The sequence below is a fragment of the Phycodurus eques genome, chromosome 18 (genome assembly GCF_024500275.1).
Source record: "Phycodurus eques isolate BA_2022a chromosome 18, UOR_Pequ_1.1, whole genome shotgun sequence".
Classification (NCBI taxonomy): Eukaryota; Metazoa; Chordata; class Actinopteri; order Syngnathiformes; family Syngnathidae; genus Phycodurus; species Phycodurus eques.
Genome location: NC_084542.1, coordinates 4,496,556 through 4,518,521, shown reverse-complemented (window position 1 = coordinate 4,518,521; position 21,966 = coordinate 4,496,556). Strand labels below are relative to the sequence as shown.

Sequence of the window (21,966 nt, the reverse complement as noted above, 5' to 3'; positions counted from 1 at the left end):
GTTTAGATGGGGGGCAGAAGACACCCATAACCAAACAACTACAGCGCTTACTGTCATGAGGCGTGACATGACAGACTTTCCTTTCACAGAACAGGAAGTGACACGATGGAAAGCTAAAACCCAGCCAACGCAACACCACAGGGAGGCAAGACCGGGAAGAGCCGCCTAAGTGGATGCCGCTGCAGAAATATGACATCACAGGGCGCTGACCAATCAGCGGGTTGGAACACGGGGATGGGGGGTAAAGCGCCTGCCGGGATGTTTGTGGCGGATGGGGAATATACAACAACTATGATCACATGCAGACACACAATCATCTTGTTGGCTCGACTATCAGTGACTATTTCCCCCCTTTAGTTCTTTCTCCTGAAGTGGTGCGCACTGACCTCTCTGTCAAACTGGGAGAGGGGCGCATCCCCGCAGTCCATGCCCCCACCAGAGGACAGGGAGCTCTCCGAGGGCGACGTCATGGCCTGCCGCTTCGAGCCGTAGCTCCCGCCCGACAGCTCCCGACGCAGGGCGCTGCCGTTCTGGGAGGACGAGCCTGTGACGATGCCAAACACGTCAGAAGGGAGCGAGGAGCAAGCCCGAGAGCATTACAAGGCAGGGATGACGTCGGCCACTCACGTATGCCCAGTCCGCTGCTGGCGCTCATGGAGCGGCCCGGCTCGGCCCTGTTCTTGGTGATGGAAGGGATGCTGACCGAACCGCTGAAACCTGCGCGGCTCTCTTGAAGGCGGACATTCTAAATTAAGCCACACGCACACAAAAAGTAATGAGACAGATGCAACAGGATAATGCAAAACTTTGCAAACACCTGAAGAAACTGAAGTTTGAAAATATTATGGAGTCCTGGTGCATACTTAAGCACAGGTCACAAATGTTCAATAGTCAGAGCTTTGGGAATGCCAATTCAGAAGCTTCATTTGAGCTTGCTTTATCCATTCCAAAACCAGCTCTGATGCGCGTTTGGGATCACTATCCTGTTGGAACACTCAATTGTGTCCAAATTTCAGATGCCTAGCTGCTGATTTGATGCGAATCTAGTATTTGCACAACCTACTTCTGGAAAGCACTTCCTTCTGACCCGGGTAACTGGTGGAATGGGACAAAGCACCCGCAAGAACTTTAAATGCATTATCTTTTGTTTAAAACAAGATGTCACCACAGAGCTACCAAAGGTGACAATAGCCGATGTTTAGGCTTTGTTCACGCTTACATACTGTATACCATATTTGTTTCTGAGTTTGGTCATGTGACGTTCCCTATACAGCGGAATTGAAGGATGACATTTTATGTAGTCATCCTCCTTTCATTATTCCATTCACTTTGGGCCTGTACCACCAAAACAACACCAGCGTATGATCCTACTACCTACCACCGTAACACACAGTATTCTGAGGTGTTAAAAGCCTCACTTCAACTCCCCCAAATACTCCGTGCGGCGAAATAGCTCAATCTCTGTCTCGTCCGACAAAAAAAAAAAAAAAAAAAAAAAGTAAATCAAATCAAATCAAATAAATCAATAAGAAAAATCCAGAAGGCATTTGGTTCGTCCATGTGGGCAACTGCAAATTTCAGTAAAGCTTGAAAGTGTTGATTTCAGAGCAGGGGATTCTTTCCTGTTGGGCGCCTTCTCAGTCCATAGCGTCATGAAACTTAATGCACTGTGGACACCACCCTCTTCCAGGTCCTTCCCTCAGGTAGGCGCTGTTGATCAAGCCACCCACTTTTCGAGTGAGCAAAAGTATTGGAACAGATATGATTAAATTAACTTAAAGTGAATAACTTAATAGTTGGTATCATAACCCTTACTTGCAATAACTGCATCAAGCCTGCGACCCACTGACTCAACCAGACTGTTGCATTCTTCATTTGAAATGCTTTTCCAGGCCTTTACTGCAGCCTCTTTCAGTTTTTGTTTGTTTCTGGGGGTTTCTCCCTTCAGTCTCCTCTTCAGGAGGTAAAATGCATGCTCAATTGTGTTAAGGTCCGGTGATTGACTTGGACAGTCTAAGACCTGCCACTTTTTTGATGAAGTCCTTTGTTGTATTGGCAGTGTGTTTTGGGTCTTGTTGCATGATTAAGCTTCTCCCGGTTAGTTTGAATGCATTTTTCTGTAACTTGCCCGACAAAATGATTTTGTAAACGTCATAATTCATTCTGCTGCTACCATCTAGAGTTACATCATCAATAAAGATTAGTGAGCCTATTCCAGAAGCAGCCATGCAAGCCCAAGCCATGACATTTAACTCCACCATGCTACACAGATGAGCTTGTCTTTTGGATCAGAAGCAGATCCTTTCTTTTGCTATGATTTGGCCTTTCCATCACTTTGGTAGAGGTTAATCTTGGTCTCATCAGTCCAAAAAAATATGTTACAAAGATTTTGTGGCTCATCTCTGTACTTTGCAAAATCCAGTCTGACCTTCCGATTCTTTTTGCTGATGAGTGGTTTGCATCTTGTGCTATGGCCTGTATATTTCTTCTCGCAGAGGTCTTCTTCTAACAGCGGCTTGTGATGGCTTCACCCCTGCCCTGTGGAGGTTGGCAGTGATGTCATTGACTGTTGTCTTTGGGTGTTTCTTCACAGCTCTCACAATGTCTCTGTCATCAACTGCTGTTGATACCATTGGCCGACCTGTTCGATGTCTGTTGCTCAGTACAACCAGTAGTTTCTTTAGTTTTTCAGGACATTCTAAATTATTGTATTGGCTATCCCCAATGTTTGTGCAATAGCGCTTATCAATTTTCCCTCTTCTGTCAGCTTCAAAATGGTTTGCTTTTCTCCCATAGACAGATCGCTGGTCTTCATGTTTGCATAACAGCAAATGCAGTTTTCACAGGTGAAACCCAAAGCCAAAAACAAGCACTATCTGATGTTTAAGCAATCAATCTAAAAGGGAACACCTGAGCAACTAGAAACACCCATCAGTCACATGTTCTAATACTTTTGCTCACTTGAAAAGTGGGTGGCATCAAACAAAAGGTGCTATGTCCTGAGTTGTTTCACATCTAGATGTAAATATCATGAAATCAAAGCTGGAATTCTGAACTTTTGTCTCATATTGACCTTTTGATCAGGAAGACATTTTAACATCTAGCTGTAAATACCATGAAATAAAAGCTGGAATTCTGAACTTGATCTTTTGAGCAGAAACCCAAATGTTTTCAGTGTACAACAAAAACAAAGGAATTGACCTTGCCGTTCCAATACTTTTGCAGACGCACATAGACACACACATGGCCAATCAGACGGAGGGTCCCCAACTCTTCACTATCTCTGATTGGTTTAGGGAACACGATGAAACCCATTGCGTGTTGCGGAAATGTTTTTTTCTTCCTCAAATGACTGGGCACTTGTACGTAACCTCTAAACCCAGTTTGCCAAAAGGCACCATAAGGATTCTCAGACCAGCAGAAACTAAATTCTTTGGTCTGATGAAACCAAAATAGACCTTTTTGGCCTGAATTGTAAGCGTCTTATCTGGAGAAGAAGAAGCACTGCTCATCACCTCGCTAACTCCATCCTACTGTGAAGCATGGTGGTGGCAGCATCATGCTGTGGGGCTGTTTTTATGCTGCAGAACCTCGGCGACTAGTCTGCATAGAGGGTAAGATGTCACCTTCCAAATATAGAGAAATTCTTCAAGAGAACTTGCTCCAGAGTGTTCTGGAACTCAGACTAGGGCGTCGAGTCACCTTCCGACACAACAATGGCCCAAAGCACACAGCCAAGATAACAAAGGAGTGGGTTCAGGAACAGCCTGTGAATGTCTTTGAGTGGCCCAGCCACAGTCCGGACTTGAATCCAATCGAACGTCTCTGGAAAGACCTAAAAATGTCTTTCCGACACTTCCCGTCCAACCTGACTGACCATGAGAGGATCTGTAGAGAAGAAGAACGGGGGGAAATGCCCCCAAAACAGGTGTGCCAAGCTCGTAGAGACATACCCAAGAAGACTTGAGGCTGTGATTGCTGCCAAAGGTGTGCCAACAAAATATTAAGCCAAGGGTGTGAGTACTTATGTACCTATTATGTTTAAATATTTACATTTTCAATAAATGTGCACAGCTGCCTGAACATATGTTTTTACTTTGTCATTATAGGATATTTTATGTCGATTTTTTTCTTAAACTATACTCAAATCAGCTCGAGAGTAAGTCTGTAACATAGCAAAATGTGGAAAATGTGAAGGGGTCTGGATACTTTCTGATGGCACTGTATATGCACAGTGTAACTTGCTTCAAACCTCTCTGAAATTATACAATTCAAGCAACATATTTGGGAAAAATACAGCTCTGAAGTTAGACAAAACTTCTGAGTTCGGACCCATACTCAGCCTCCTCCACTGTGATGGTTTGTGTGTGAATGTTAATCAAGTATTTGTATCGTTATCTTAGCGTGACTACATACCATGGGCAGGTCTTTGAGAATCTGGATCCCGTCCCCTGGTCCCATGTGAGCAACGTGGTTAAAGTTTGTGGGGTTGGAGATCAGCTTGTTCCTCATCTCTGGATCCCGCAGCATTTCTCTGCAGTCACAAAATCACTTTTTAATAAAGGGTACCATATTTAGTTGGTACCGACGCAGACTTGTGATATATTATTTAGTGTCTAGGTCAACAACTACACCGGTTATTTCAATACCTTTCTGTCTTTGAATAAAAACTGAGAATTATGAATGTTGGATTCATGCCTGGTGAAGTACCTCCTCTGCTGAAGTCGCTCTTCCTCTGGCACCCTGAAGGAGAAGCGTCTCTTATTGTTCATACTGCGTACCATCTGCTTCCTGCTGTTGTCTGACGTCTCCGGGACGACCAGCTCGTCGCCTTCTGGAAGATCACAACAAAGCCACGGGCGTGTTTACATCAGTGACTGCAAAGCGCTACACACACACACACGGTAGCTGAAGACATGTTCAATGTTGCCCCAAACACATCTGGTGCTCGAAAAACATGCAGGCTGTTACTAGTCTGTTACGACAACCAATCAACTGTTATAATTCAAAATGTGAGATGAACACAAAGCAGATGAGCAGTTTTGTCATTACAGTTGATAATTTTTATGTTGTTGATGAATTAAGTGAAATTGCACATACCAGCTGTTTTGTTTCTAAAGTAGATGAGTCGCACTGTTTCCAGTCCTAGTAGGTTCAGAGAGCCATCAACATTCAGAGGCCGTACCTGTAGTCACACACGTGCAAAAATTGCCACAACGCCATCATATTTAATTTGTTCGATCAAATACAAGCACTTTTTCATTTCCTTGAAATAAATGCAACGGTTTGGTCATGGAGCAACTCTCTATTTCTTCCACAAGAGGGAGACAAAGGCTGGATTTTCGCTGCAGGGCTTAAATGCCCAATTCTGATTTAGTGTCAAATCAGATTTACATAGGTTTGGGTACATTTCACTGAACACAGGAAACCAGCTGCAGGTGCCCAAAATACAACTCCAAAATTGTCAACACCTGGCAGCAAAATTTTTACAACATATAAGTTATATAGTTGGCCTGCACTGACTCTTATCCCATTGTTTCAAATGGTTAATCCACTGGCTGCCATCAGCAAGTCCTGTATTTTTCTTATTTAATGATCAACACACCTCTAATGCAACATAATAAGACCATATTTAATGGTGTTTGCACTGTAGTTTAGATGTACAACAGGTGTTTATATATGCGTATATATACTGTATATACCTGTATTATATACATACGCTGAAATTGCATTTGCAGTTATCTGATATATATCATATACATATTCACGGTTGGAAGAAGCCTCATTTTGATCAGATTTTTATCTTTTTACGCTGCCATGACACACATGATTTGTAACACAGGAGCAGGAAAATCAGAATTGTCTTACTTGAACCATGTAGCATAAATACAGCACAGTAGTTTCAGATCATGACAGTTAAACAGCAAAGCAACAGACCTTCTTTAGCGGGATGGTCTGAATCCACTCCATGGTGTTGACATCAAACACATCAACTGCATTCTCACTATACACCGACAGGTAAGGAGCATTGTAGCCTGAAGAGGGGACAAACGTTATTGGTTATCCATTTCTGTTAGGGCCGCATCAATGTCCGCTATATCTTGGAGAATGCTTACAGGCGCTGTTTGGCACAGCAGGCCACATGAGCTCCTGCTGGCGTGACCTGCGACCCTGAGAGTCCACGTACACGCCGATGGCACTGAAGCACAGCAATAACTCCTTGCTGGAAATCTCCACAGCACAAAGGGCTTCCAGGTTCTGCTGAGGGATAAATGCTAGGGTGTGATCCTCAGGGTGAAGCAGGCTAACTGGAGACACGTCACCGTGGACACTGTGGAGGCGATCAGAGGAGGTTTTGAGTCATAGTCAAAATTTTTCTTTAAACTCTCACAGGGTCACCTGATCAAGTACCTGTAGCGGGTGAAGCCAGACTGGTAGCCCACATAGAGCCGCTCATTCAGCAGACCCATCCATTGGACAAGACCTGGAGCCTGCAGCTCCCGCAGCCGACGGTGGCGGGCTTTGCTCTTGTTCACCTGAAGTGCAAGGAGGACGTATCGAATAAGCAAAAATTGAAAAACGTTACACCAGGAATTAAATGTAGCCTAAGTTTTAACAAACCTCATAACACATGATTTGCCTCTTCATGGCTACACAGAGACATGTGATTGAGCCGTTTCGGACGGGCCCGGAGACGAGGGTCTGACAGCCTTTTGTCTCGCCGAGCTTGTAGGAGTCGATCTCGCGGCCATCCAGGGCCTGCGAGGGGAAGAGTCGGACGTGGCGGTTCCTTCCAGAGATGACAGCCAGCAACTGCTCTTGTGGGATCAGGTCGATGTGGTGCACCTTCTTATTGTCACCCACCCGAATGATTTCTGAGGACGGATGCAGTGTTAGAAGGGTCATAGAGCGAAACAGGTCATCAATCGACTATCTATTTTAAGTAATCAACTAACAAGAAGTCGCTCTTACCATCTTTGGTGACATGGATGACAAAGAGCCCTTCTTCGTTGCCCAGGGCGACACGCTCATGATCTGAGGGCAGAGCAGAAAAATGGCTTTTTGAGAGCCTGACGTGGTGAATGCCAGCTCTAATCAAATAGGTTGTCTACAAATCAGTCAGGGATCAACATAGGTCATAATAGATCTGTGTGTGGAACTACTCGACTAAGATAAATGACATAAGGACGGTGTGGCGGTCTTTCATGTGTGAATTGTCACCTATGATAGCGGCAGACTGTGTCGTCTTGATGAGTGGCAGCGTGCTGTCGTAAGCCTCCTTGGGGACGTAGACAAAGCGCTCCTTGAGCTTGTTCTTCTTGAGGATGCGATGAAGCTCACTGAGAAGACCCACCCACTTGTTTCTCTCCTGGTCACTGTCAGCAAGAATCAAGATGGACGGCTTGTGGCTGCTGGAGGGGGAGAGCTGAGACGCTGTTACCTGTAGGGAGCACAGAGACATAGTGTGAGCATGGGGGATTTAATAAGGTTTCTATTTTTATTTTCATTTTTAGCTGTTGATGCGACAAATCACAACGGTGAAGAAGGCAAACATTAAATTGTATCATAATCATGATAGATGGTGGCTCTTTTCTCCAGACCCATATCTGGTTACTTGGAAAGAGGAAGGAAGGATCATTTAATCTGATCTGGCTGAGTTGCTTTGTTGCAATACAAACAGCGTAAAGATGAATACAGATGAGAAGAACCCACTCTGAATATGCAGGGGATGTCTTTACGGCTGGCATGGATGACATCAGAGGCCAAAACAGAGCTGACTGAAAACTCTTCATCCCTGGATGAAACAAAGCAAAGAAAGACAAGGTCAAACATGCAGCAACCGGTGCTTTTAAATCATATTTACAATCTATTTAATAATCAATTTGGACATTTGTGTCACTAGAAATACTCGCTGATGGTTTCCTCACGTAAGGTTCGGCTTCATCTTTCAGGGTTGAAAACAAGACAACTCAGGATTTTAAACAAGACTTATCTTTTAAGACCAAATTATTTGCACACAATTGGAGACATAAGAGGCATATTAACTAATGTAAAAAAACTGTGGCTCTTACCGACAACATGAAACTATCATGTGCAGTTTTACATTGACATTTAAAGTTAATATTAAACCTTTAAAATAAAGTTAATGGTACTTTGGCTTGCATTAAAGAGAATACTCTATAATATTGGTGGACCTGCCTTGACACTTGCGTTATATTAGTGCTAACTATTTTAGCGTTACATTTCAGAGGGGTGTACAGAGGTTGTAAAATCTTTACTGCACACTCAAATGATCAGACAATGTTTATTTTGAGAAATGCCGTTTTTTTTTTTACAGTGTTTGGCATGAACATGGTTGGTTTCTGTCCTAATGCATGTTTAGTACTGTCGGTGCTATTGAAATGTGTCTTAAAATTAAGAAGGTACAACTGTGGCAGAATCATTTTGAGGTCCCCACCATCTTGTGTTTAGTGGTACGTGACCAGCGCGACACTTTCTTACCTCATATCTATGACTTGGCTCACAATAACACTCGGCTGTGTTGTCTTTCCTTCCCCTAGCTCATAGAGAAACAGTTTGAAGTCACACACCACTGCCATTGCCCTCTGCCAGCCCTTCTTTACCCCTGTTGGTTTAGGGACCTATAACCCACAAAGAATGTTATTGTAATGGTAACGTAAAATAACGGTATTTACGAATTCACTCACCCTGACATGCCCTTCATATGCAGTACCAATGCCCCTCTGAGGGTCAATGCCGAGTGGTCCTTTGGTCTGATCCTGTGGAACGGGACATACTGCTGGAGCCTTGTCTGCACATGTTACATGGCAGGAGAAGTTGCACACTGGATGAGGAGACAGCATGAGACAGGTTAGAGGTGAGATGGAAATTACTCTTTTGTGACGTTTTAGCCCCTTTTCCACGACTCAGTAGCAACTTGCCGCGTCACGGTTGTAGTCACTGATTGACACGTCTACTGTCAACCATGTTCTACGTGATATGATTTGTAGTACTAGGTCAGTTTGTGGTTCCAAGCAAGCTGTGCCTATACAGGAAGAGTGACGTAAACCACTGCTCATTGGTAGATCTGATTCGTCATCACTATGTCCTTACAGAGTTTTCCCAAGTATAGTATTAATTATAGTATTATACTTTTAGTATGAACTGACACATACATGAACGTAACACATGCTAATGTCACCTTACCCCATCTACTTCAGCTCTGTGGGTACTGCTTTGTTATAATCCACAATCTCCCTTCACAAGGATGATGTGTTAGGTGCTGCCTTCAATCAGCCGCTTACAATTAATGAATGTCTCTCCTTACTGTGGCTAGTATTGCGATAGTGTCTAAACTGACCAAGCACAACTGTAACAAAAAGGTGTAGTCGAAAAGGGGCTTTAGTACACACTCAGTGGTCACAATATTACCTGCCCCAATAATAAGAACCAATACAATGGACGCATTGACAATTCTTCCTTGACAAAAATAATAACCAGTTTTATTTGCCACTGTCAGAGAAGTATTGATTTAACTTTCTTCAAGTTATTTAATCTTTGTAATAGTTTTCAGTTGTATAGAACTACATTGTAATATTTTGGTTGCCCTTTTCCCTACATGAGAGAGACAACATTTCAGTGTGCAGTTCTACTAAACTGCAAACACAGTAATAAACATATTGTTAAATAAAATACCTAAAAACTGAGAATTATTTTATATGATATAATTTAGAATCTATTTAGAGGCAAAATACTGTTGGATCTCATTAGCTGCAGCTGCATCTAATGTGTCAGGTGAGGCTGTGGCTTTGTAACAGAGTTAACAAGTACTGTAAATCCCATGAAATATACTTTCTTCAGCAGAGGTCTTACCTTCACAGGTGCAACCTTGGCGTATGAGTCCCACCATGAGGGAAGTGCACTGGTTACATTTAGTCGGCGTGCTGAATGACTTCACTACAAACTGATGTGCTTTTGGCTTTTTTTTAAAAAATAAAAAGTTAGAGAAAGGTAAGATAGAATGCAATTTTGAACTTGACTGTAACTGTGACCAACAGTAGAGGAAAATGGCGAACCTTAGGGGAGGAGCGACCGATACTGCCATACCCTCCTGAGCGCATAGTGGGGGTCTGGACTGTACGAGGAGAATGATCTATCAACTGCAGAATGAGGGACAGAGAAACAAAGCCATGAGGGAAGAATGAGGAGCGCGTAAGTTACACCAGCTATTTCACTCACACCAGGCAAATATTTTTTTAAGATGTCATTTTGTGAAAGCCTATTCACAAAATGCATTCCACATACTGACAACATACCAGCCTCCATGTTGTCTGACTAATCATTGAACTGTTGTATCTTACATTTCTCAATAATTGTGTTAGTGTCAAACCTGTCAGACAGTGTCACCATTGTGAGCTGAACACTTTCCCACATTGATTTGGTATGGCAAGCATGGCGACCCAGTTAAAGCTGCTCTACGACATTACAGGCGAAGAAATCACAAAATATTTTTAAACATGCAGCGGTAGCAGTGAATGCTTCTCTGCTGACACATGCCACAGCTCAGATTGAGTGAATTTGGAGCTGTCTCACCTCTATGGGCTCCATATCGCTGGCCATGGAGGGTGAACGTGAGCGGGTTTTGAGGTGGGACTTCTGGTCGTCTTCCCGGGATGGAGTGTTGGAGGATGTGAAATTATCCATTGAGTCCACCTGATGTGATGAAAGAAAGATGAACCAAAATGACAGAAATATGGGGAAGGCAAATATAGGCCATTTCCCAAAAATGTGAATATCAAGAAAAAGTATTTATTTCCATAATTCCACTGAAAAAGTTAAACTTTGATAGAGTATTGATTCAGGGCACACAATTTAAACAATTTCAAGCATGTATTTGTTTATTTTAACATAATTTGGGCTTCCAGCTCATAACACCCACAAAATCAGGAATTCAAAAAAATTTGAATACTATGAAGAAATCAGCCCAAATTTTGCAGGCCATAAATGTTTTAAACTGAGTGTCACACGCTAATCATCCACTAAACTCAAAGCACCTGCACAGATTTCCCCAGGTGTCATTAAATTGCTTCAGTTTGGCTCAATTGTCTTAGTTGGGGTTCAATATGAGGAAGACTGCAGACTTGACAACTGGCTAGAATACCAACATTGATTACCCTCCATAGAATGGGTGAGCCACAAAAGTTCATAGCTTAAGGAGGCTGGGTGCTCACAGACTGCTGTGTCCAAGCATATTAATGAAAAGTCTAGTGGAAGGACAAAATGTGGCAGGAGAAGATGCATCAGCAAAAGAGATGACCGTGGTCTTAAGTGGATTATCAAAGAGAGATGACTCAAGAATCAAGCAGAGATCCAGAAAGAGTGGAATGAGGCAGGAGTCACAGCTTCAAAAACCACCACATTCAGACGCATCCGGGAGATGGGCTACAACTGTTGGGTTCCTCGGGTCAAGCCACTTCTGAGCCTGAGCCAACATAGGATCCGGCTCAACTGGGCCAAGGAGAAGAAGGACTGGACTGTTGGTCAGTGGTCCAAGGTCCTCTTTTCTGATAAAAGTAAAGTGTGCCTTTCATTCGGGAATCAAGGTCCAAGTGTTTGGAGGACGACAGATGAAAAACAGAACGCAAGCTGCTTGAGGTCCAGTGTAAAATATCCACAGTCAGTCATGAGTTGGGTTGCAATGTCCAGTCAGGTCTTAGTAAACTCTTAAATCCAAGGTCACCGCAACAGTCTACCAGAATATTTTAGAGGACTTCATGATTCCTTCTGCTGAAGATCTGTATGGAGATGCAGATGTAATCTTCCAGCAGGACCTGGCCCCTGCCCATGCCGCCAGAAGCACCAAAACCTGGTTTGATGCCTGTGCCATCCCAGTGCTTGACTGGCCAGCCAACTCGCCGGATCTAAAGGGGAAAATGAGGGGCACCAAACCCAAAAACAAAGAACTAACAGCAAGCATCAAGGAAATCTGGGCTTCCATAACTCCCTCAATGCCACAGCGCATCAAGGCAGTGATTAAAGCAAAGGGATTCCCAACCAAGTATTGAAGATTAACATATCGTTTTGAAAGTACCATATTTTGATTGATTTAATGTGACCCTAATTTCCTTCTTTTTTTCTACAAAAACTGAGAAGTAAATGGTGATTTCTTCACAGTATTCAATTTTTTTGAATTCCTGATTTCATGGGTTTTATGAGCTGGAAGCCCAAATTATGTAAAAATGAACAACTAAATACTTGAAAATGTTTAAATTGTGGGCCCTGAATCTATAATCTATGAAAGTAAAAAAATTTTGAATGGAATTATGGATATACATAAACTTTTCCATGTTATTCTAACTTTTCTGTATTGGCAGTTGACCATTAATGTGCTTCTCTTCATTTTGGAGGAAAATGTTAGATGCCAGATCATTCATGAATTTAAAAAAAATGTTTTTTTAGGTCAAATACAGTCAGCTGATGAGAAAGATTCCATTAAAAAATGAAACACACCTTTATTCAATATCTTTTACAACAAGAAAAATGTAAAGCCCATGCTGACTTGCCACCATACTTGCTACCTGCATGGCAATTCCCAAAGCAAACAAAGGTACATATAACTGAAATATAACAACTCCAACATTCCTTTTAACACCACACCCATCACAAAAAGCAGCATCGCATCCAACCCTTGCCATGCAACGGACATAGTAAACATACATAGATACCACACAAACGAAATAAACTGGACGAGGGAATTCACGAGTGGTCACACAGTGTGGTGATGGTGCTTACACGTCTGCCTTTACTAGCTGGGCCAACGGATGGCGAGCGCTTCAGCAGCAGGAAGAGAGGTGCAGCGTGTGTGGCAGAAACATAGGAGTGAGTGAATAACAGAAAGGTTATCTGACTGAGCTGCAAACACACATCTAAACATTCTGCATCGTGTGCACTGGGGTTGGACAGAAGAGCAGAGTTAGGAAAAAGAACATACACAGCCATAGTGAGGTGAAAAGCAGGGAAAGTCAGTATGCAGCACAGCGACTAATCAAGGTCAGCTTGCGGCAAAAAATATCTATGGCTGCAAAATGCCGTGGCTGACGTTTGTATGAAAATGCACTGAACTGTTGGTGGTACAGTTCAAACCAATCCCCACGACCAGAAAGCCATAGTGGAGCCATTCACAGAGCTCATTAATCGAGACTGACTAACTGGAACTGGTACTGCAAAATATCAATCACTTCAAGGATTTCTACTAGGAGTTGCCTTCTACTATTGCATGATAAATAGGCTTACACTCAAACAAGCATGGACTCACATACACATCTATGCTGTCCTTTTTAAATGTCAGGGTACAGTTACAAAACAAACAAGAACATTCATCTAACCAAGGAAACTTACGTCTTCCCAAAACTCAATTAAAGAAGATGAAGAAGAGGAATAAGAGTCCTGATGTATAAAACAAGGACAAATGATGTAACAATACAAATAAAAATACAAAAAAGGTTCATGTTAAAAAAATAATTGAAGCAAATTAGATTTAAGAATGAAATGGTGACCATTAATGACTCTCCAAGTAACATTTTAAAACATATTTTAAAACAGCACCAGTAACTGGTGACATACATTGTTGAAAACTGTAATAATTTTACACTAGTGAGCTGGCAAACAACTCACATCGAACTGGTCAAGCGTTGAGGTAGGGGCATTGAGAAAAGCCAAGAAAGAATTCTGGGAATCCTGGTGCTTGACACCTAGAGAGACAGAAATAATAAAAAAAATAATAATATAATGGTGGTTATGAAACCTTCAAAGGCTGACTTTAACCAAATTAATTCTGTTGTGTCACAGAATGGCTTTCATATGATCAAAACTCACATCAAATTTTAATGCCGCATGATTTAATTCCTGACCAAAAATGCTCAAATAAGGGACGAGAAATATAATAATAATTCATCCATCTATTTTCTACACCGCTTATCCTCACTATTTTTATTATTATTATTATTTTGTTATTATTTCTAATTGATATATTTTTTCAAAGCCTTTTATATAAATTTTATATAAAACGTTTTTGTTTGAATGCTTTAATTGTATTTGGAAGCATTCCATTCAATTTGTTTTTGTTTTGTTGTTTAACTAAAAAAAATGACATCATCTGCATCATATTGAGTAACGTGCCTTTGTCATCATTACATCAACATAATTTTCGTAGCCCTTGTAGTGAGTAAATATCATCCTATCTAAGCAGTTATGTTAATGTGTGTCATGGCACCTCTACGTAGCCGCAGCTCCTCAGTCTCTTTCTTCAGCCTGTCAATCTCAGCCAGGAGCTCTTGATTTCTGCTCTCTACATCTTGCAGTTTACTGGTGGAGCATAGAAAGACAAGAGTCATATCACAACTGTACGTATTTCCAACACTAAATATTTACAGTAAAATAATATGCATCTATATACCATTCTGTGGAGATGTTGTTAGCCTTGACCTTATTCAGCTCATCCTGAATACTCTGTTTGGCCCTGATCTCAGCGTCTAAGGCGGATTGCAGCTCCAGGCGGGCCGACATGTCCAACTTGGCAAAGCGACGCATCTTCCAAGGCATGTCCTGCATCAAAAGAGAGGAGGGTAAAAAGCAGTGAATTAATCCATTCTTAAGTCAAATGTGTCAATTCGGACATGATTCTAATTTAGTGCTGTGAAAGTGCTTCTCAAATTCTTAATATTTTTGCATTGTTTCCCCACTTTAATGTTTTAGATAAACAAATGAAAATCAGACAAATATAACCCAAGTGAACATGCTGTTTTTAAATGGTGATTTATTAAGAAAAAAAAAAAAAAAGTCACCTGGCCCTGTGTGAAAAAGTATTGGCCCCCTAAACCTAATAATTGGTAGGGCCATACTCAGCAGCAACAACTGAAATCAAGCGTTTTCTATAACTGGCAATGAGTCTTTCACATCAATGTGGAGATATTTTGTCCCACTCCTTGCATAATTGTTTAAATTCAGCAAAAATTTATTATTTACGAGTATGAATGGCCTTTTAATGGTCATGCCACTGCAATTCAATCTGATTCAAGTCTCGACATTGACTAGGCCACTACAGAACTTCTTTTTTTTTTTTTTAAGCCATTCAAAAGTTGACGATCGTTATCCTGCTAGAGAACCCAAGTGCGGTTCAGCTTGAGGTCACAAACTGATGGCTGAACATTCTCTACTTGGGTTATATTTCTCTGATATTAACATTTGTTTGGTGATCTTAAACATTTAAAGTGTGGAAACTACGCAAAAATGTAAGAATTTAAAAAGGCGTCCAATACTCACGGCACTGTTTGTCTAATAAGTGCAAAAATGTTTTACCGTAGCCCTCGCTCCCAGACTGGTATTTCTCAGGCCCTCCAGCTCTTCTGTCATCTTGGTGGCCAAAGCCTGCAGGTAGCCACGAGCATCCTTCTCATCACTCACCCTAGGGAAACCATATTTCATTACTAAAGGGATAATCAAAAGACTGTTTACCGCTGTCAGTGTATTTTGTAGACACACTGACAGTGGTTTATTTTTACTTAGTGTTCAGCATAAAGGAGTACAGCCCCTTTGAAAAGTAATAATTATTTCCATTTCTCAGCAAACAAGAACTTCCAGAATTGTTTGATTAGCTTCATCCTCAGTTGAATTCTTGCAAAAAAGAATTTTTTTTTTAAGAATTTCATTCAAGTGCACTCATTTCTTGCAACAGGGTTTTATTTATTTGGAGAAAAATGCTTTTGCGTGTGCATATTGACAAATCCTATTTGTAATCAATGGCCCACTTTTATGGAAAAATTTTGTACAATATGCCATAGAAAATATTGATTCTGAAAGGAAACGAGGTATTTCAACAAGTCTGTTTTGGCTGTTATTGTCAATGCTGAGCACTGAATACAGTATATAGAAACTTTCATAAGCATGCAAATTAAGACTCACTTTAAACACCTAGAAAACAAAGTGACAATACATCCCACCAGGGGGAATTTAAAACTGCTGGATTCCCAAAGATAATTCCAAACTTTCCCTTTAAACGTGTGCGCGCGTGCCTGTCTGTGAGCACTATGCTAGGATTTCAGGCTTGTCCAACAGAGGGAGGCCGGGCAGCTGGCAAGGTGTCAGCTGCAAAGGGACGTGATCTGAGCAGGAGGGTGGGTCAAACAGCTCATGATCCTCAGAGGTATGTGAAAAATGCAGCAGTAACACAGTGAGGTGGAACCCAATACACTGCATGACAACATGCACTCTATGAGTAGTAAGATGGATGAACTTTTTGTAGCAGTGTTGAAAAGGTGCTATGGTAAATTTCCCCATTGTCTGACAATTTGAGGATTATTTTAATTTATCACTAATATATATTACCTTGGTTCACTAACAAATTGGTTCATAAACAAATGCTTGAGTTCACTAACAATTCTTCCCCAGTTGTGGTTTCTCACACAGCGTCATTTACTCCATGAGTCACATGCAGTATTAAGGGGATTTTTTTTTTTTTTTTTTTTAACTGTGAATTAGTCCTCAGTACAGTGCTGTGAAAATGGCACCCCTTCTCAAATTCTTACATTGTTTCCCCACTTTAATGTTTAGGATCATGAAATGTAAATAACAGAAAAATATAACCGATGTAAACTTAAAATACTGTTTTTAAATGCTGTTTTCGTTTATTAAGAAAAAAAAAAAAAAGTTACCTGGCCCCGCGGGAAAAAAGTAATTTCCCCCCTTGTTGTATCATGAATTAATTGTGGCTAATCACAACTTTTGGTTTATTTACACTGATCACACCCAAGCCTGATTACCTCCAGACCTGTTCAATCAAGAAATCACTTAAACACAACTTGACAAAATCAAGTCAGACAAAAGATCTAAAAAAGCTGCAATAAAATGACACTATCAAAACAAATTCAACAGTCAAGAAATAATCATCAGTCTCTATCAGTCTGGAAAGGGTTATAGAAGCCATTTCTAAAGCTTTAGGATTTCAGCAAACCATAGGGAGAGCCATTATCCTCACATGGAGAAGGTATGGAAGAGTGATGAACCTTACCAGGAGTGATCAGCCTACAAAGATTACCCTAACAGAACAGCAATAACTCATCTAGGAGGCCACAAATGAACTCGGGACAACTTCGAAAGAACTACAGGCCTCCCTTGCCAAGTTAAGGTCAGTGTTCATGACTCAACAATACAGAAGAGACTGGACAAAAATGGCATCCATGGCAGAGTTGCAAGGCGAAAACCACTGCTGACCAAAAAGAACATAAAGGCTCGTCTAACTTTTGCAAAAAACATCTGAATGATTCCCCAAACTTTTGAGAGAATATTACAGTGGGTAAGGAAATTATTCAGACCCCTTAAATTTCACACACTGTTATATTGCAGCCATTTGCTAAAATAATTTAAGTTCTTATTTTTTCCTCATTAATGTACACAGAGCACCCCATATTGACAGAAAAAAATGGAATTCATTTGGCATTTCTTTGGACAATTGTTCCGTCAATCAGACAGAGAAGTGGGTTGATTGCAAAGAGGGACTCCATCACAGCTTCTGAGTGACACCGAGGGGCTGCTGTGGATCATTAGGTAGAGCGTGTTGTCCAGTAACCCAAGGGTTATTGGTTCGAATCCCAGCTACGACTGTTCACATGTCAACGTGTCCTTGGGCAAGACACTGAACCCTAATTTGCTCCGAGTGGCCCTCGCAGCGCCTTGCATGGCAGCTGTCGCCCATTGGTGTGTGAGTGGGTGAATGTGAGGCTTTGTAAAGCCCTTTGGGCACTGTGATGGTGGAGATAAGCGCTATATAAGTGCAGTCCATTTACCATTTACCAGTGTCACTAGCTCATGTTGACACAATGAGTAAAGAATAGGTAGGTATTTTCTCATTCATGAAGGACCCCAGGATCTGTGCTATAGTGGAGGCTGTCTGATGGAACCACAAGCCCACTGCCAGCCAGGTGTTGAACAATCAGAAAAGTGAATTCCTGCTCAGCTTTGGCCATTCGTGTGGGGACAGCACCCACAAATGAGTCCATGAACTGTTCTTGGTTTGCCTTTACTAAAAGTGACATGGTCCAAAAAAGGGGGGCTGTGAGGCTCATTGAAACCATTAAGTTCTGTCAATAGATGAAATTGCACTTTCAACGATCACCAGGTAAATTGTCTTTTGTTGTTTTAAGCTAACAATCAACAACAACCAATTATAATCAATCTTAAATTAACATTAAGTCACTAAAATACCCGGTGAGCTAAATAGATGTCACCTATTATTTTATGCCAGCCCAATCTCTGTGCTAAACAAAACGGTTAATTCAAGAACACATTTGAGAAGTATTCGGTGTTGTGGTAATTACAATGTGTGTTTCTCACCATTGGATGATTTCTGTGATCTGGGCCTCCCAGTGAGCAACACTCTCCTTTTTGTCAGCCAGCTCTCTCATCTCGTCCTCAAGCTGCCGGTTGGAGACGCTCACCTTCTCAAACATGCTTGTCAGCTGAGGAAATAAGCAAGTGAACAGATGTCATGAAAGCGGATCATTTCACAAATCAAATATTTCAAAGAAAGGAAATACAACCGTTACAAAGGCCAAAAAACCTGAAGGGGTCATATATTCGTGTAGAGGTATAAATCAAACTTTAAGCAATGAAGACTACCTGCTTTTGGACCAGAAGCAAAGGTTCAAGGCCTTGAAATGATTGGTTTAATGGGACAAGTATTGTTGAAGGTCAATTGGTTTAATGGGAGAAGTATTGTTGAAGGTCATTGACGACTGATTTAATTCCCTTGTGCATTCCCACAGACACGCACAGACACAGTGATTAAGACAGATTGTTTATGAATGACCCTGAATCCTTTCATGTGTGTTGTGCAAGAGGATGTAACCATAGAAACATAACAAATTGTAAACTGTTCTATTGTTTGATCAAATACCTCACTTATGGAGCACATTATATTTCTGTCAGGCCTGTGAGGTAATGTTCACTGTAATACAGTATAATGTAACACAGTTTGGCAGAGGGTTTCCTAGCTCGGGAGCGGCAGCACCTGTGAGGACAGTCAAGGTAACAAAGCCATGTTAAGGTTTGGAAAGGGCTCTGAACCACTACGGTGACCAAAACGTCTTTATTTTCACCAAGAATGTATTCACACCAGGAAAGTTGTTTAGACCGCTTGTTTGGTCCGGCCCAAAAGCGGATTACTTTTTTTCCCTTTAGTGCGGTTCGCATTCACATTGTACACGCATTCACATTGTACATTTTCCTATTCACATCACATTGAACATTTTGCCATTCACATTGTGCACTTTGTAAGCACACTATAATTTGTAAACGAAGCCACGTGTGTGAATTGTACACTTTGTGAGCGAACTATATTTTGTAATCAAAGCCACGGGTGTGACGATTGTTGCTCCCATTGGACAGAAATGAAGGCAAGAAAAAGCAGAGACTCAGATATTCGCACTGCATTTCTGTTCTACAAATTTGCAATCTTATTAATGCTGGAAAATAATTTGGAACATCAGGAGTGTAATATTAGGTCCTATACCAAGGTAGGGAGAGCAGCTCATTCAACAAAAAATTCACGACATTCTATTTGTAATTTTGGGACGCCGTCGGCAAATGCATCCTGCAACCCGAAAGAGCATATATCGCCCGCAGCCACAACATGGAAGGAGCTGCGTTGCTAAGCAGAAGACGGATCAGATATGACACTACATGCACTCGTTAGAAGCTATGGCATACTACATTCACTCGTAAGCTATGGGATATTGACTTGGGCGTTAGAAGCTATAGTAGGGCGTTAGAAGCTATGGCATACTACATTCACTCCAAAGCTATGGGATATTGACTTGTTGGGTTGGATCTAAGTCTGTTTATATTCACACGAACGAACCGGACCGGCAGACTGAGACCACTTCAAAAAGTAGGTCTCGGGGTGGATGGATACCAGCACAAAAGGTCTGCCAAATGTGGCAGGTGTGAATACACTCCAAATATGAAAGACTCATACAGTAAATGTGCGCTGCTAGTTTACATGTCCAAAACATTGCGTTTACTTATTAGTTTACATGTCCAATTAGTTTACATGTCCAAAACATTGCATTTACATGTCCAATTAGTTTACATGTCCAAAACACTGCGACTGTTAGTTTACATGTCCCAAAAATTGTGATGCAGTCGTGCAAGCAGAATATACATATAAAGCTTAGCTGAAAGTGTTGCTGCCAAGACTGGCTTGTAGTTATAAACTGGTATTGATCTCAGATTTATACATTTAAATTTCTAAAAATACAGTGATAAATTTGATAAATAATAAACTCAAATCATATTCTGAATAGATTGTAATAGATCGTAAAATCAGTTACACACCTTTATTAAATTTTCTTGATAAATAATAAACTCAAATCATATTCTGAATAGATTGTAATAGATTGTAAAATCAGTTACACAGATTGTAATAGATCGTAAAATGTAAAATCAGTTACACACTTTTATTCCAGTGTCATTCCAGATGTCAAAAAGGCTCCCACGTATAAGGCATTTAAAGTGGGAATTTTTGAACTCCCCAAGAACCTTTTTCTAAATCAACAGCAGAATCCAGATTGTCATTCCACTGCACAGCGTAGGAGACGACAGGATGCTTTTATGTGGGTTATTGGCCAGTGATTTTTTTGGCACAATCAGGGGAGAGGGGGTGGGTGGAAGAATGTGATGAAAACATTTGGGTCAGCCCAGAGAGGTTACCTGAGGTTTGGGACTGATTTATTCGTGCGAGACTGAGGAAATGGCTAAAGTACAAGATGAACTTCAATTTAGAGTGATTGTTTTTTTTTATCAAGAGTAGTTTCAAAATATATCTTACCTTATCCAATTCACTGGACAGCTTTTTATTTTCATCAGTAAGCAGAACTCTTTCCCTTTCACACTTTTGCTTGTAATCGGTCTCAAACTCTTCCCGCTCACTCTGACTGTTAAGGAGAACAACATTGTTAAACTTGTAAACACTGGAAAAACCTTGGGTTATTTTTTAATCTTAACTCATGAATGAAATAAATTCCTAAAACAAAATTGTATACATACACATACATACATACACACAAATATACACACACGGGCATATACAGATATATACACAATTTTACACACACACATACATACACAATTATATACATATACACACACACATACACAGTGGGGCAAAAAAGTACTTAGTCAGCCACCAATTGTGCAAGTTCCACCACTTAAAAAGATGATAGAGGCCTGTAATAATTTCCATCTTAGATATACCTCACGTATGAGACAAAATCAGAAAAGAAAATCAAGAACATCACATTGTCTGATTTTTAAATAATTTATTAGCAAATTATGGTGGAAAAGAAGTATTTGGTCACCTACAAACAAGATTTCTGGCTCTCACCGACCTGTAACTTCTTTAAGAGGCTCCTCTGTCCTCCACTCGTTACCTGTATTAATGGCACCTGTTTGAACTCATCAGCATAAAAGACACCTGTCCACAACCTCAAACAGTCGCACTCCAAACACCAATATGGGCAAAACCAAAGAGCTGCCAGATGACACCAGCAACACAATTGTAGACCTGCACCAGGCTGGGAAGACTGAATCTGCAATAGCTCAGCAGCTTGGTGTAAAGAAACCAACTGTGGGAGCAATTATTAGAAAATGGGAGACACACAAGACCACTGATAATCTCCCTCAATCTGGGGCTCCATGCAAGATCTCACCCCGTGGGGTCAAAATGATCACAAGAACGGTGAGCAAAAATCCCAGAACCACACGGGGGGACCTAGTGAATGACCTGCAGAGAGCTGGGACCAAAGTAACAAAGACTAGTGTCAGTAACACACTGCGCCGCCAGGGACTCAAATCCTGCAGTGGAAGACGTGCCCCCCTGCTTAACCCAGTACATGTCCAGGCCCGTCTGAAGTT

The 21,966-nt window shown here is 41.2% G+C and overlaps 1 protein-coding gene across 9 annotated transcripts in view; it reads right to left on the bottom strand.

Annotated features, from left to right (window-relative positions):
• Positions 1 to 21,966, bottom strand: part of cdc42bpab (CDC42 binding protein kinase alpha (DMPK-like) b) — a 101,458-nt gene that overhangs the window by 2,744 nt on the left and 76,748 nt on the right. For 2 of the 9 annotated variants that reach the window (XM_061704740.1, XM_061704744.1), the window contains exons 18-42: positions 20,882 to 20,987; positions 18,388 to 18,512; positions 15,358 to 15,463; positions 14,456 to 14,604; positions 14,273 to 14,364; positions 13,675 to 13,751; positions 13,399 to 13,446; positions 12,793 to 12,831; positions 10,594 to 10,713; positions 10,077 to 10,160; positions 9,874 to 9,979; positions 8,709 to 8,845; positions 8,503 to 8,642; positions 7,714 to 7,795; positions 7,222 to 7,441; positions 6,973 to 7,035; positions 6,622 to 6,875; positions 6,412 to 6,536; positions 6,117 to 6,331; positions 5,938 to 6,035; positions 5,101 to 5,185; positions 4,699 to 4,834; positions 4,417 to 4,534; positions 628 to 745; positions 387 to 544 (exon numbers count right to left, since the gene is read on the bottom strand). In XM_061704740.1, coding sequence (XP_061560724.1) covers positions 387 to 544; positions 628 to 745; positions 4,417 to 4,534; positions 4,699 to 4,834; positions 5,101 to 5,185; positions 5,938 to 6,035; positions 6,117 to 6,331; positions 6,412 to 6,536; positions 6,622 to 6,875; positions 6,973 to 7,035; positions 7,222 to 7,441; positions 7,714 to 7,795; positions 8,503 to 8,642; positions 8,709 to 8,845; positions 9,874 to 9,979; positions 10,077 to 10,160; positions 10,594 to 10,713; positions 12,793 to 12,831; positions 13,399 to 13,446; positions 13,675 to 13,751; positions 14,273 to 14,364; positions 14,456 to 14,604; positions 15,358 to 15,463; positions 18,388 to 18,512; positions 20,882 to 20,987 — 3,001 coding nt within the window. The remainder of the gene's footprint in view (positions 1 to 386; positions 545 to 627; positions 746 to 4,416; positions 4,535 to 4,698; positions 4,835 to 5,100; positions 5,186 to 5,937; positions 6,036 to 6,116; positions 6,332 to 6,411; positions 6,537 to 6,621; positions 6,876 to 6,972; positions 7,036 to 7,221; positions 7,442 to 7,713; positions 7,796 to 8,502; positions 8,643 to 8,708; positions 8,846 to 9,873; positions 9,980 to 10,076; positions 10,161 to 10,593; positions 10,714 to 12,792; positions 12,832 to 13,398; positions 13,447 to 13,674; positions 13,752 to 14,272; positions 14,365 to 14,455; positions 14,605 to 15,357; positions 15,464 to 18,387; positions 18,513 to 20,881; positions 20,988 to 21,966) is intronic. The other 7 variants (XM_061704741.1, XM_061704745.1, XM_061704743.1 and 4 more) reach the window with 5 other exon arrangements.